Source organism: Saccopteryx leptura, chromosome 3, assembly GCF_036850995.1.
Source record: "Saccopteryx leptura isolate mSacLep1 chromosome 3, mSacLep1_pri_phased_curated, whole genome shotgun sequence".
In the NCBI taxonomy this organism is placed as follows: Eukaryota; Metazoa; Chordata; class Mammalia; order Chiroptera; family Emballonuridae; genus Saccopteryx; species Saccopteryx leptura.
This window is the reverse complement of record NC_089505.1, coordinates 279,855,608-279,871,330: the sequence shown is the minus strand read 5'-3', so window position 1 is coordinate 279,871,330 and position 15,723 is coordinate 279,855,608. Positions and strand designations below refer to the sequence as shown.

Here is a 15,723-nt window from a genome sequence, read left to right as displayed (position 1 = left end):
CGCAGTGGATAAAGTACTGTCTCAGTGTGCCAAAGTCCTGGGTTCAATTCCTGGTCAGGGCACATAAGAGAAGCAACCAATGAGTGCACAGCTAAATGGAATAGTTAAGTAGAACAGTGAGTTCTACTTACCCCCCCTCATCCCTCCCTCTCTCCCAAATCAATAAAAAAATTCAAATTTAAAATTTTCATTTTACTTAATCTATTGAAATAAATTTAAGCAAAATTTAATTTTGAAATAAAAATTGATTTTAATATTGTAGTGGCCGAGCCTGACCAGGCAGTGGTGCAGTGGATAGAGCATCAGACTAGGACGCAGAGGACCCAGGTTTGAAACCCCGAGGTTGCTGGCTTGAGCATGGACTCATCCAGCTTGAGCGTGGGGTCACTGGCTTGAGCGTGGGATCATAGACATGATCCCATGATCACTAGCTTGAGCCAAAGGTCACTGGCTTGAAACCTAAGGTCGCTGGCTTGAGCAAGGGGTCACTTGCTCTGCTGTAGCCCCCCAATGAAGGCACATAGGAGAATGCAATCAATAAACAACTAAGAAGCTTTAACGAAGAATTGATGCTTCTCACCTCTCTCTCTTCCTGTCTGTCCCTATCTGTCCCTCTCTCTGACTCTGTCATGCACACAAAAAATATTGTAGTGGTTGATATTTAGAGAAATAAATATTTAATATCTAAAATCAGGATTACTTTAACAAATCTAAACATCTAACACAGGGGGATAGGGCAACAGCTCTGAAGCTTAGCAAGACTTCTCTTCGAAAATTGGTGGCGAACAATTTAAGATTCTGTTTCTGAAAGCAAAGATAAAGCAATTATGAACATATTCTTTTCATTTCTCCCCATTCCACCCCTTGCTTCTTAACTTTGTCTTTTAAAATTCCAAATGAATGAAAGCTCTATTCAACAGGTTGTTTTCTTTTTCTTATTTTTTCTTAAAATAACCATGGTGCCCCCATTTCTAAGGCAGGAACTAAATTTCAAACAATGAACTTGTGGGGTGGGGAAAGAGAACATTGGTAGAAGCTGGCTATTCTTGCCACCTATGCAAGACAGATATTCATTTCCATGTGGAATCTCTTCTCCGCAGCAAACACCCAACTCCATGCTCAGAAGAGCAATCCTCGACTCCTGTCTGATCGTCCTTTAACTCCTGTCTGACAGTCCTTTAACATAAATTAAGTCAGTTCTCAAAAGAATTCAAACATGGCACTTTAAAAAAATAAATAAACATGGCATGTCTGGGGGGAGAAGGTGGGAATCTGGGCTTTGTGCCAGAAAAGCAAGAAAAATGCATCAGGTTAAGGAGTTTCAGTACTTTTTTTTTTTTTTTTTTTTTCTGAAGCTAGAAACGGGAGAGACAGACAGACTCCCGCATGCGCCCGACTGGGAGTGGGGGCGATGCTCTGCCCCTCCGGGGCGTTGCTCTGCGCTACCAGAGCCACTCTAGCGCCTGGGGCAGAGGCCAAGGAGCCATCCCCAGCGCCTGGGCCATCTTTGCTCCAATGGAGCCTCGGCTGCAGGAGGGGAAGAGAGAGACAGAGGAAGGAGAGTGGGAGGGGTGGAGAAGCAGATGGGCGCTTCTCCTGTGTGCACTGGCCGGGAATCGAACCCAGGACTTCTGCACGCCAGGCCGACGCTCTACCACTGAGCCAAATGGCCAGGGCCTCAGTACATTTTTGTTTTAATTTTTGGAGACCCCTGTTTCCTTAACTTTTTTAAAACAAGATTTACCTTATTTTGCCTGTACTGCATTTCCCTCCTTCTCTGCAGTCCCTCAATATCCTACTATTTGTTGTTCAATTCATGTTAATTTTAGCACTTGTTCTCTGTAATGGAAAATTCTACCATTATCCCTGTTATCTCTGTTCCCAGATTTCCCCCCAGCTGCAGGACATGAGGTAACAAGAGGAGTGGTTTGAATCAGCTCACAAACACTTTCACATGAACTCATAATGTGTAATATTATAATCAATGAGTATTCAAGCCTAAGGTGCCAATACATATATTTATAGGAGAAAAGATAAATGAAATAATACAGTTTTTAGTATATGGCAATGACCAAGTTAATGCTGCAACATTTTAATGAGAATATTATCAGATTAAATGTGAAGGAAAAGTATAATTTAGCTAGAAGGCGGCAGAATGGAGCTTTTTAGGCAAACTTCAAACACCTTAGAAAGAAAAGTACATAGTGCATTTGATACCTTGAAAGAAGTCCAGCATACATAGCTAACGATAAAAACAATAGGAAAGTAACAATTATTATTTTTATAGCCATTATTTACTGAGCATTTACTCAATTAAAATAATGCATTTTATATGCATTAATTGGGTCCTAACGATGCCCCGTGAAGTAAGTCTTCCCATGAGGTAAATACTAATCTGGCTAGTTGGCTAAGCAGTAGAATGTCAGCCCTGTGTGTGGAATGGAAGTCCTGGGTTCGATTCCAGGTCAGGGCACATAGGAGAAGTGTCCATCTATTTCTCCATCCTTCCCCTTTCTCCCTCTCTCTTTTGCTCTCTCTCTCTCTACCTCCACCTTTCCCACAGCCATGGCTAAATGGTTAGAGCAATTTGGCCCCAGGCATTGAGGATGGCTCCATAGCCTCACCTCAGGTGCTGAAATAGCTCAGCTGCTGAGCAACAGAGCAGCAGTCCCAGATGAGCAAAGCATCGCCCCCTAGTAGGCTTGCCAGGTGGATCCTGGTTAGGGCGCATGCAGCAGTCTCTCTGCCTTCCAGCCTCCTTGCCTCCCTGCCTCCCCTCCTCTCACTTCATAAAAGAAAAGAAAAAAATAATACTAACATTACCTTCATTTGACGAATAGGGACCATAGGACCAGACGAAATAAAACGAGGAGGTGAAGTAGAGAGGAGCCAAATGATGCAGGCACTTGAAGGTTACCTTAAGGAATTTAGTCTTTATAATAAGGTAACCAACCGAAGATTTTTCAGCAAGGTATCACATTTGAATATGTAAACATCATTTCAGTTTCTGTGTGGGAAATACAGTACTAGTAGACATTTCTAAATTGTTTTCTAAAGGTCAGGAACTATTGTAAGGTCCTTTGCAAGTATTGTCACTTAATTTACAGCTACTATGTAAAATAAGTATTACTACTGTTCCCATTAAAAAAAATTTAATTCTTTTTATTTCAGTGACAGGAGGGGAGGCAGAGACAGACTCCCGCATGCCCCCCAACCAGGATCCACCTGGCAAGCCCTCTAGGGGGTGATGCTCTGCCCATCTGGGGCACTTGCTCTGTTGTAACTGGAGCCATTTTTTAGCACCTGTGGCAGAGGCCAACTCACTCTAATCGAGCCATGGCTGCAGGAGGGGAGGGGGGAGAAAGAGAGAGCAAGAGAGAGAGAAAGAGGAAGGGTGGAGAAGCAGATGGGTGCTTCTCCTGTATGCCCTGATGGGGAATTGAACCCGGGACATCCACATGCCAGGCCAACGCTGTATGACTGAGCAAACCAGTCAGGGCCACTATTGTTGCCATTTTACAGATGCTGAAGCAGGCACAAAGAAGACAAGTGACTTTCCCAAGGTTATACAGCTTTAAATGACAGAGCCAGGCTCCAACCGAGGCAAAATGACCCTACCATGCACACCAACCACTTTGTATTTGGATTAGGATTGGCATAATGGCAATAATAACACATGGAGGGATTTGAGCAGATATGTAGGAAACATGGTGATGCACTAACAGCAAGGGAACCAGTTGGAGAGTCATGGATGAAGCTAAGGCTTCCATATGGCTACCCAAAAGGATAAGAGTTGCATTTTTTACTAGAAGATCATGAGTTGAGAGGCAGATGTTAGATAAGGAGGTGAAAAGTTTAATTGTAAATTGAGTTTGAGGATCTTCTGAGACAACTACAACTAATGGTGGGTAGCCACAGATGCAAGTCTGAAGAGAAGAGCGGCTAGGGCTCCAGACAGCCCTATGAAGGAACCCTTGCCTAGTATTCTCTATCACACCACACTGCATACTATTCCTTCCTACTTATCACAAACCGGGGGTTATTTTCTCTCTCTCTCCAGGCAGAATGTTAACATATCATAGCAGATGTTTTGCTTGACTATTCACTATTGTGGTCCCAATGCCTGGCACACAGTAGCTGTCCCATAAATAACTGTCCAATGAATAAGAGACAGCATTAGAGCATCTTATCACAAAGTCTTTGACAAACAGGAATTCAAGTTCTCCTTGTATGTGTCCAGTGACAAGGAATACACTATTGTAAGGCAATCCTTTTAAAATAACTCTTAGAAAAGTCTTCTTTCACCCTGGCTGATTGGCTCAGTGGTAGAGTGTTGGCCCAGTGTGTGGAAGTCCTGGGTTCGATTCCCAGCCAGGGCACACAGGAAAAGCGCCCATTTGTTTCTCCGCCCTTCCCCGTTTCCTTCCTCTCTTTTTCTCTCTTCCCTTCCCACAGCCAAGGCTCTATTGGAGCAAAGTTGGCCTGGGTGCTGAGAATGGCTCCATGGCCTCCCCCTCAGGCACTAGAATGGCCCTGGTTGCAATGGAGCAACACCTCACATGGACAGAGCATCACCCCTAGTGGGCATGCTGGGTGAATCCCAGTCAGGCATAATGTGAGAGTCTATCTCTCTGCCTCCCTGCTTCTCACATCAGAAAATTACAATAAATAAATAGAAAGCGAAAGAAAGAAAAAAAGAAAGAAAGAAAGAAAGAGAGAGAGAGAGAGAGAGAGAATGAGAGAAAGAAAGTTTTCTTTCAAGTTTGATTGCAAACCACTTATCTGAAACATTGATCTATTGGTGCAGTCTGCTAACTGGTCCTCCTACCTGGAGATTAATGATCAGATTGCCACTTTTTACCCTCAGTTTCTCTATATTACTTCTTAGATACACACCAGTTTGTCCTTGACATGTGGTGTTAAATGGTGATCCTCTAACTCTCTCAGCAGACCCCTACACACACACACTGAGTTCCCACACTATGTAGATTAGGACTGTCACCTTTCTTATTTTAAGTAAGTATATTTTTACTAAAAAAACAGGCCAACTATTAAAGTTTTTCTACTAGCTTGATAATGATTTACAGCAGGGGTCCCCAAACTACGGGCCCGCGGGCCACATGCGGCCCCCTGAAGCCATTTATCCGGCCCCCGCTGCACTTCCGGAAGGAGCACCTCTTTCATTGGTGGTCAGTGAGAGGAGCATAGTTCCCCTTGAAATACTGGTCAGTTTGTTGATTTAAATTTACTTGTTCTTTATTTTAAATATTGTATTTGTTCCCGTTTTGTTTTTTTACTTTAAAATAAGATATGTGCAGTGTGCATAGGGATTTGCTCATAGTTTTTTTTTATAGTCTGGCCCTCCAGTGGTCTGAGGGACAGTGAACTGGCCCCCTGTGTAAAAAGTTTGCGGACCCCTGATTTACAGTCTACTAAAATGCCATTTTAAAAAAAAAGTTGGGGTATATCAAAATATTCGTGGTGATTAAGGGCCCTCTCAGGCATTTTCTTAGAATTTTGAAAACAATGAGCCAGTTTCGTTTCACATTTATTATTTCAAAATGCATCACTTTCTAAGATTCAGCAATGTGTGTCAAAATTTTTTATAACCGTTTTAAGGAACTAACCCAGGAAATAATCTGCAACATTTCCTCTTTAAAAAGTCAAATGCAGCATTATTCATTAAAATATAAAATCTGGAAATCCAGTACCCAAGCATAGAGTAATGGGTAAGTTGATGAATGGTACACCCACCATGAAGTAGCCATCGAAAAAATGAAAGAAGGAAGAGATTTAGAGAGGATAAGTAACCTTAAAAGTTGGAAAAGTAAAGCCCTGGCCGGTTGGCTCAGCGGTAGAGCGTCGGCCTAGCGTGCGGAGGACCCGGGTTCGATTCCCGGCCAGGGCACATAGGAGAAGCGCCCATTTGCTTCTCCACCCCTCCGCTGCGCCTTCCTCTCTGTCTCTCTCTTCCCCTCCCGCAGCCAAGGCTCCATTGGAGCAAAGATGGCCCGGGCGCTGGGGATGGCTCTGTGGCCTCTGCCCCAGGCGCTAGAGTGGCTCTGGTCGCAACATGGCGACGCCCAGGAGGGTCGCAACATGGCGACACCCAGGATGGGCAGATCATCGCCCCCTGGTGGGCAGAGCGCCGCCCCATGGTGGGCGTGCCGGGTGGATCCCGGTCGGGCGCATGCGGGAGTCTGTCTGACTGTCTCTCCCTGTTTCCAGCTTCAGAAAAATGCAAAAATGCAAAAAAAAAAAAAAAAAAAAAAAAAAAAAAAAAGTTGGAAAAGTAAAATAAGCTCACTTCAATCTTTCTGGATTCTTTTTATTTATTTTTATTTATTTATATTTTTTACAGAGACAGAGAATCAGAGAAATGGATAGATAGGGACAAACAGGGACGCAGAGAGATGAGAAGCATCAATCATCAGTTTTTCGTTGTGACACCTTAGTTGTTCATTGATTGCTTTCTCATATGTGCCTTGACCAAGGGCCTTCAGCAGACCGAGTAACCCTTGCTCGAGCCAGCGACCTTGGGTCCAAGCTGGTGAGCTTTGCTCAAGCCAGATGAGCCTGCGCTCAAGCTGGCAACCTCGGGGTCTCGAACCTGGTTCCTTCGGCATCCCAGTCTGACGCTCTATCCACTGCGCCATCGCCTGGTCAGGCTGGATTCTTTTGACTCAGTTGAAAGTCAAGGAGGAAAAGGACAAACAGAAGAATATGTGTATAAGGAAAACAATGCCTGAAATGAAAACCTCTGAGTTCTGATAGCGCAAAAAAAAAAAAAAAAAAAAAAAAAAGACCGATGATTGTAGATAGGGGACCAGGCTGTGAATAAGATCTCCTGAGACAAGAAACAATAATTGTACAGGTCACTTCAGCATGCCTGGTTCTCACATTTGTTTAGTGACAGCAAAAAACAGTTCAGGGTAATTTTTCTAAGTTACGATTAAGACACACAGTTTCCATTTACTTGAGTAAAAGTTCGTGAAGTCCATAAATAATAATTTCAAAAGCTTTTAGAATTATAAATGGGTTTGTTATGATTAAATTAGGTTTTTAAAAGAATCCATCTCATGGAAAGCATTAAGGCAAGAAATGTATTTATAGTTGTGCTCTAGCCATTTCTGGCATCAACCTAAAAATTTCAATTAAGAGTGAAGAAAATGTGAGGCACAGTAATTCATATAATTAAATGCATTTTGAAAACTGGGCTAATTATATCCATCCTTCGGCACTGTTTGAATGAAAGAAAATAAGGGATATAAAGTTCTAGCACAGTGCCTGACGCAACAGAAATGGCAGCTCTTCTTAAAAGTGAAAACCTGCAATATTTCAACTGCTGCCTGGATTTCATGTATTTTATACAGTGATTGCAATTTTATATACATGTAAAAACTACTTATCAGACTAAATAATACAATGTGTCAATATTAAAGGATTGACTAGAGCCATTCCCTTAAAAAAGAAAAAGGCAGGACAAATTGATTGACATACATACTTTTTAGAATTGCAAAAGATCGTTTAAGAGAGAACACCTAGTAAATGTTCCTCTTATTTTATAGATGGGCAAACTGAAGCCCCCAAAAGGGTTAGGTTGTCCAAAGTTCTGGCTGATGGCAGCACCTATTTAGAACAGGGAAACTTGATTTCAGCACTTCCTTCTCTCCAATTAAATTGAGAATTCAAATGTACTATAATATCAATTAACAAGAATTTGGAAAGCAAATAGAGGATACTTTCTCTTATAATATTAAAATTGTTCAGATCAAGCTTCTGAAAGAATCCATGGATTATCATGATGCTTCTCCTTTTAGATTCTTGATACTGGATGTTCTTAGTAAAATAAACAGGATTACCTGGGTTGAGAAAATTTCCTAGGTTGGGCAACAAAATAAATTAAAAATATTTAGTTCTTTAAACAAATCTTTTATATGTAGATATAATCATAAAAAATTAGAAGCTAAGTTGTAAATGGTGCAGAAGAATTTAGAGAAATTATAAAGATGTATTGAGAGAGGGGGAAGAAAGGAAGAAAAAGACTGAGGGAGAGAGGGAGAAGAAAAATGGCAGAACCATTGCTAATGCATGATCCAGCCTCCTGCAAAATGTGAAACAAAACATCTACTGCAAAGTGTGAAATTATGGAAAAAGCCTGGGAGGTACCAAGAACAACAGAAAATAGCCAAGACAGAAATAAACATACTTTATGAATAGGTGAGTGAGAGCCCTGGCCAGTTGGCACAGTGGTAGAGCGTTGGCCCAGTGTGTGGAAGTCCTTGGTTCAATTCCGGGTCAGAGCACACAGGAGAAGCAACCATCTGCTTCTGCACCTCTCCCCCTCTCCTCTCACTCTTCCTTTCCCACAAGCTATGGCTCAAATAGTCTGAGCAATTTAGCTCCAGGCGCTGAGGATGGTTCCATGGCCTCATCTCAGGCGCTAAAGTAGATCCATTGCTGAGCAACAGAGCAACGGCCCTAGATAGACAGAGCATCACCCAGTAGGGGGCTTGCTGGGAGGTATGCGGGAGTCCTGTCTCTCTGCTTCCCCACCTCTCACTTAATAAAAAATATAATAGGTGAGTGAAAAGGGGTAGGTCTGCAAGAAACAGAATGGGAAAACAGTCTGGCAGTTCCCTAAAAGTTGAAAAGAGTTACTACTGAGTAGGCAAGGCCACTCCTAGATACATACCCAAAAGACATAAAAATGTATGTCTACCCAAAATCCTGTAAACAATAGTTCACAGCAGCATTATTTATAACAGGCAAAGGGTGAAAACAACCTAAATGTTCAACTGTTGAATGGATAAACATAATATGGCATTCACACACTGGGATATTATCCAGCAACAAAAAGGGATGACGTACTGATGTATGGTACTACATAGATGAACCTTAAAAATATTGGGTTAACACAAGAGCCAATCACAAAAGACCATATATAATTTCATTTATATGAAATGTTCACAGTAGAACCAATAGAGACAAAAAGTCCATTAGTTCCGCCCTTGCCGGTTAACTCTGTGAAGAGTGTCGGATGTGCATCAAAGTTGCCGTTTCGATCACGGGTCAGGGCACACACAGGAACAGCTCATTGTTTCTGACTCTCTCTCCCTCTCTCTGTCTTTCTTCTCTATTCCCCTTCCTCCTCTCTCTCACTAAAATCAATAAATCTGGTGTGAATAGAAAAAAAAAAAAGTCCATTAGTGGTAACATCAGGTTAAGGAGAAATGGAAAGGTTGTGAAGTGACAGCTCACCGGTACGCATTTCTTTATGGGGCAATGAAAATGTTCCAAATTGTTTCTGGTGAGGGTGGTATTACTCTGTGTATATACTAAAAATCACTGACTTGTGCATTTCAATGAGGATTATATCTCAATAAAACTGGTATCTGCTCCCCAAAAGAAAATCCCTCCAAAACACAAGGAGAATAACGTTTAAAAAACAAATCTGAAATAAAAACTAACCCTGTAGAAATAAACACCAATGAGAAAATCGGTAAGGGAAAGCAACTGTCTGAGGTCTAAAAGACTGAATAAGGAAGAAAGGCTGCCAATTGGTGAGAATCTGAGAGAATGCATAGAAGGTGGCAGATAATAAATGAGTATACATTTAAATTTTTTTAAATTATTTATTTATTTATTCATTTTAGAGAGGAGAGAGAGAGGGAGAGAGAGAGACAGAGAGCAAGAGAGGAGAGAGAGACAGGGGGGAGGAGCTGGAAGCATCAACTCCCATATGTGCCTTGAGCAGGCAAGCCCAGGGTTTCGAACCGGCGACCTCAGCATTTCCAGGTTGATGCATTATCCACTGAGCCACCACAGGTCAGGCAAGTATACATTTAGAATGTTCAGAAAGGTGACTTGCTTTTGATAACATAGTCAATGTAACACTGGTCAAACTTGGTGTTTATAAACTATGCTAAACACTGTGGCAAACACTGATTTTATCAATCATCTATGTGATGTGGTAAAATTCCCACTGCATTTGAGACAGCATGACTATAACTATGACTATTTCATTTTTCTATGCCCTGCAGCACTTAGCTTGATGCTGTATACACAGTAGGCACTCAATAAATATTTGATGAATGAAATTAACCATCGTAGCCAGAGCTCTGTAATTGAAAAACATAACTGAGGCCAAATTTTATCCATTAGAAAAAGGCAGAATATTATTCCACGTTTGAAATATTTTAATGGATTTTAAATAAAAGTTTTGATTTCGTTAACAACTAAAATATAATATATAAAGCATAATTTACTAATCTAATATCAAAGTAGAAAGACATCAGAAGGTTAAGGCCTGACCAGGCGGTGGCGCAGTGGATAGAGCATCGGACTGGGATGTGGAGGACCCAGGTTCAAGACCCCGAGGTCACCAGCTTGAGTGCGGGCTCATCTGGTTTGAGCAGAGCTCACCAGCTTGTACCCAAGGTCGCTGGCTTGAGCAAGGGGTTACTAGGTCTGCTGAAGGCCCATGGTCAAGGCACATATGAGAAAGCAATCAATGAACAACTAAGGTGTCGCAATGAAAGACTGATGATTGATGCTTCTCATTTCTCTCCATTCCTGTCTGTCCCTATCTATCCCTCTCTCTCTGTCTCTGAAAAAAAAAAAAAAAAAGGCAGGACATCTTGAGAAATGCTAAGAAAATGTGACTTTATTCATATTATATATACCACAAAACAGACATTTTACATTATTTTTCTAACTTCAAAATTTAAATTCTCCTGTTTACAATCAAATTTTACCTGACAGATGCTGAATACTGACCTATTTCGTCTGACAGTATCAGTAAGCAGCCCAACTACATGAAACAATTATTTTTTAGCATTTAAATTTAAAAGACTGGCTCAGTGTTTAAAAAATAAATTAATAAAAGAGAAATACTACTAGGAGAAAAATGGAAGCACATTCACCAGATGATTAAAAAAAATCAATCCTTCAAAACCAGGAAGTGACATGAGCATTATTTCACTTAACCTTCCTGGAAGCAACATACAAGTAAAATAAAACCTATAGCCTAGAATGATACAGTGGCTATCACTAATCAGCTTCATGTTGACAATATAAATAACAATAAATGGAAGAGCAGATTAAAAAAAACTTGTTTTTAGTTTAATTGTCGGTGCAGAATGCACGGTAGGGGCTGGCTGCCTGGTGGCTGCTTTAGCTTTGCTGGCTTGGCTTGCTCGAACAGCTGTTTCCAAACGTACTTTCAACTCGGGAGCCGCTCCCATTACTGTCTTGAAAGCATGTGGATACAAAGGTCCAATATGCATTAAATTCTGGAGTGCAAACTCATGAAGATCTTTCGAAGCTGTGTTTGCTGAGGCAAAAGAATTTTCATCCAGCAGGTAAGAGATCAAAGTGGGAACTAAAAGAGCAAGCAACTGGACTCCTGCAAAGAACAAGGTTAGTCTGAAGGTGGTCACAAATCTAAACATCACAGTAAATTTTATTTTTAAAAGTAGGCACAGTAGTCTCAATTACTATAAAATACAAGTAAACATTCATAATCTACTTTAGATCTCAATGATCACTCATAATTAGTATATATTAACTAAATGTCAAAGCTATGTTAGAGGTGGAAATCAGGCTTAAGATAATATATTTTACATGTATTGTTTTATTTAAAAAATAATGTTTAAAAGGTTAAAAAGAAATAAATCCTTTACATTTGCCACCTGGTAGATTGTATTTTAAGAGTAAGATTATGAAATATGGTATTTAAGGGTACTCCAAAATAGGGTAGTAGGAGCATGGAACAGAAACCTGAATAGCATCTTTTTTACTATTATTTAACTAAAACAAGGTATTTTCTTCTTTTTAAAATGGGAATACAACTCTTTCTCATTTCATGATCCCCAATGCCCACAGTAAATGAGGGAAGAAAATCTTTCAAAAATAAAGGAATACACATACTACTTAGGGTTAAAAAACAAGAACCCATGTCTGGCTGACATAAATTCCAAGTCCTAAAAAAAAAGATTTATTGGAGGCTTCATCCCCTTTACTAGTCTCTTTATCTTGCCATATTAACAACTCCATCCTGGAACATAAATTTCATAAAAGCTGATAGTTTTCTAAAAAACATATGTAATAATGTATTTATGTAATCTTATAATCAACATTGAGAATAATTTTTCCACCTTTAATTTACGTTAATTTTTATAGAATGGCAATAGATGAAGTTTAGTCAAGTCTGTCGGGGAACAGGAAACATCTGATGCAGAATGTGGGATGTAACACTCACTGATGTCATCGAAGAGAGTGATAACAATCACTGGGGCCTGTCCAGAACCCCAACCCCACTCTGGCCCTGAACTTCCCTTTTCCCTGTAATAATTTTTTTCTCCATAACATCTATTCATTTCTGCATCTTACTATTATATCTACATCTAAAATATAGTTATAACCACTTTTACCCCTATATAAAATTAGACATGTCTACACAATACATATATATAAATTTTATGTCTATATATGTATAAAATAGATACAGACACATTTAAGAGGGGAAGGTGCTCGCTGTCTGCTTTCCCACTAGAATGTGCACTCCATGAGAGCAAGGACCATTCTGTGTTTTATTTCATGCTGAATCATCAATGTCTAGCACAGCACCTAGAAAATGGTAAGGTGCTCAATAACTATTTGTTGAAAGAGTGAACAAACACATATACACCCTTACCCTTGGAAACTACTCAGAAGTTTGTGTGTGTGTGTGTGTGTGTGTGTGTGTGTGTTTTACAGAGACAGAGAGAGTCAGAGAGAGGGATAGATAGGGATAGATACGGACAGACAGGAACGGAGAGAGATGAGAAGCATCAATCATTAGTTTTTCGTTGCGACACCTTAGTTGTTCAGATTGCTTTCTCATATGTGCTTTGATCGTGGGGCTACAGCAGACCGAGTAACCCCTTGCGCAAGCCAGAGTCCTTGGACTTAAGCTGGTGAGCTTTGCTCAAACCAGATAAGCCTACGTTTAAGCTGGTGACCTCAGAGTCTCGAACCTGGGTCCTCTGCGTCCCAGTCTGACGCTCCATCCACTGCACCACAGCCTGGTCAGGCTACTCAGAAGTTTTTAACTAACTGAATGTTTTTCCATGTTAAAATTTCAGAAGAAAGAAGATAAGCTGGTATTTTAAAAGTCCCAAGTAAATTCTCCAGCTGGCCGGGTTCAACTCATGTTCCCTCCCAAAGAAAAATAACAGAACTGTATAAGAACCAGCTTTCATAATGAAAATATAATATATAAATTATTGAATATATATGTGCTTACTAAAGTAAAAGAGGTTTTCAACAGTAGGTTGAAAGCAGGTTTTAGTTTTAACAGTTAAAATATAATTAATTGGAAAACATCTATTATAAATTACTTAAGTATGCATCAAGTCTCTGGAAATATGCCAAACATTTTAGGGAATACATAATTCATCTATACCTAATGTTTTTATTACCTAGTTGAAAAGCATACATATATTTAACACACAGGATAATTAGAGCACTACATGCTCAAATTCTATAGATAGCATTTGAGACAATAGAAATAGAGTTCATTAAAAGACTCACAAAGCTGAGTAATACTTTAGGATTTTATAGTTTTAGTGATTATTTTAAAATAACAAGGCCATAATAGAAAGTTGATTATAACTGCCAAGGAAATAGTAGGAAGGAAAAAAATCAGAGTGGGCTCAATGACCTGTCAACACTTGAAGAAATAAGACCTGATGCAGGTTTCGTAGAGTTACATAAAAAAGAAGAGAACCCCTGAGGAGAGTGAAACAGAATAAACACTACATAGAGATTAAAATAAGCAGTGAGAAAATTGGACTGGTCTGGTTAGTCAGTACACACACTGGGGAAGAGATAGAAGTTTAGAAAACCAATCTAAAATGTTTTAACTTGATGCAGTAATACAAGAGGAAATTACTCAAAAGTTTTAAATAAGGGAGAGAAAAAAATTTAGATATACTGATGGGAATATCTGCCAGTAAACTATTAATAATTATTTATTTACAAGAATAGGGGGCAGTTTCTCTTGAACCCTAGAGAAGTTTCAAAAAGAGGTAGGTTTTGAAAAATAGATTGGCCTGGCCTGTGGTGGCACAATGCATAAATCCTCAACCTGAAATGCTGAGGTTGCTGATTCAAAACCCTGGGATTGCCCGGTCAAAGCACATACAGCAAGCAACAAGCAAGCAATCAACAGCTAAAGTGAAGCAACTAACATGTCGCTCTCCCCACGCTCTCACTCCTCTCTCTGTAAAATCAACAAATAAAATATTTTTTAAAAAAGGAAACTAGATTGAATAAAGATAATAAAGAAGAGTTAATAATCAAGTCTAATTCAATATTTTTAGTTTGTAATCTTGGTCAAGTTGGGTAAAATATCACTCACAGACTGTTCCTATGGATACTGTAAAGTTAAAAATAAAAATTAACATTTGAAAATACTGAAAAAAACACACCAAGTTCAGTGATAAAACAAATTTAGCGATAGAGACAGCGGGACAGATAGAAACAGACAGGCAGGAAGGGAGAGAGATGAGAAGCATCAGTTCTTCATTGCAGCACCTTAGTTGTTCATTGATTGCTTTCTCATATGTGCCTTGACCGGGGTGCTACAGCTGAGCCAGTGACCCCTTGCTCAAGCCAGTGACTTTGGGCTCAAGCCAGTGAATTTGGGCTTCAAGCCAGCAACCTCTGGGTTCAAGCCAGTGACCTTGGGGTTTCGAACCTGGGTTCTCCATATCCCAGTCTGACATTCTATCCACTTGCCACCGCCTGGTCAGGCTGATAAAACAAATTTGAAAGCTGAAAATTTAACCTCTTGAGTCATATTACTGTATTTTATATAACTACATAATAAGCATCATCAAGGTTTCTTCATTTTTTTAATGAACTGCTTCATTCAGAATACTAATGTTTTTGTTTTTTTGTTTTTTTGTATTTTTCTGAAGCTAGAAACCGGGAGAGACAGTCAGATAGAATCCCGCATGCGCCCGACTGGGATCCACCTGGCACGCCCACCAGGGGGCGATGCTCTGCCCACCAGGGGGCGATGCTCTGCCCCTCCGGGGCGTCGCTCTGCTGCAACCAGAGCCACTCTAGCGCCTGGGGCAGAGGCCAAGGAGCCATCCCCAGCACCCGGGCCATCTTTGCTCCAATAGAGCCTCGGCTGTGGGAGGGGAAGAGAGAGACAGAGAGGAAGGAGAGGGGGAGGGGTGGAGAAGCAGATGGGCGCTTCTCCTGTGTGCCTTGGCCGGGAATCGAACCCGGGACTTCTGCACGCCAGGCCGACACTCTACCACTGAGACAACCGGCCAGGGCCCAGAATACTAATGTTTTATACTACAGAAAGACCGTTAAGAGGTACAGGAAGCAATTATTTCAAAAACTTTAAATATATGTTAATTCATTTATTTATTTGATAGCATCTTCATAATGAATGCTATCATATTCCATTAATATTTACTTTTTACTTTTAGTTAATGTATAGTAAATATTTACCAGTTACCCTTGGTTTTTGCATAGTATTAGCCTTAGATTTAGTTTTACTGTTGCAATGGCCTGTGTTTACTATCATATAAGATTCATATATAATACAGATCTTCATTTAAAAATTTTTTTTATTTATTCATTTTAGAGAGGAGGGAGAGAGAGAAAGAGAGAGAGAGAAGGGGGAGGAGCAGGAAGCATCAACTCCCATATGTGCCT

At 40.2% G+C, this 15,723-nt stretch overlaps 1 protein-coding gene across 5 annotated transcripts in view; it reads right to left on the bottom strand.

Moving 5' to 3' along the window:
* Positions 1 to 10,666: 10,666 nt before the first annotated feature.
* HEATR5B (HEAT repeat containing 5B) overlaps positions 10,667 to 15,723 on the bottom strand; it is an 87,285-nt gene continuing 82,228 nt past the window's right edge. For all 5 annotated transcript variants that reach the window (XM_066378512.1, XM_066378510.1, XM_066378511.1 and 2 more), the window contains exon 36: positions 10,667 to 11,407. In XM_066378512.1, the coding sequence (XP_066234609.1) occupies positions 11,103 to 11,407 (305 nt within the window). In that variant the 3' untranslated portion in view covers positions 10,667 to 11,102. The remainder of the gene's footprint in view (positions 11,408 to 15,723) is intronic.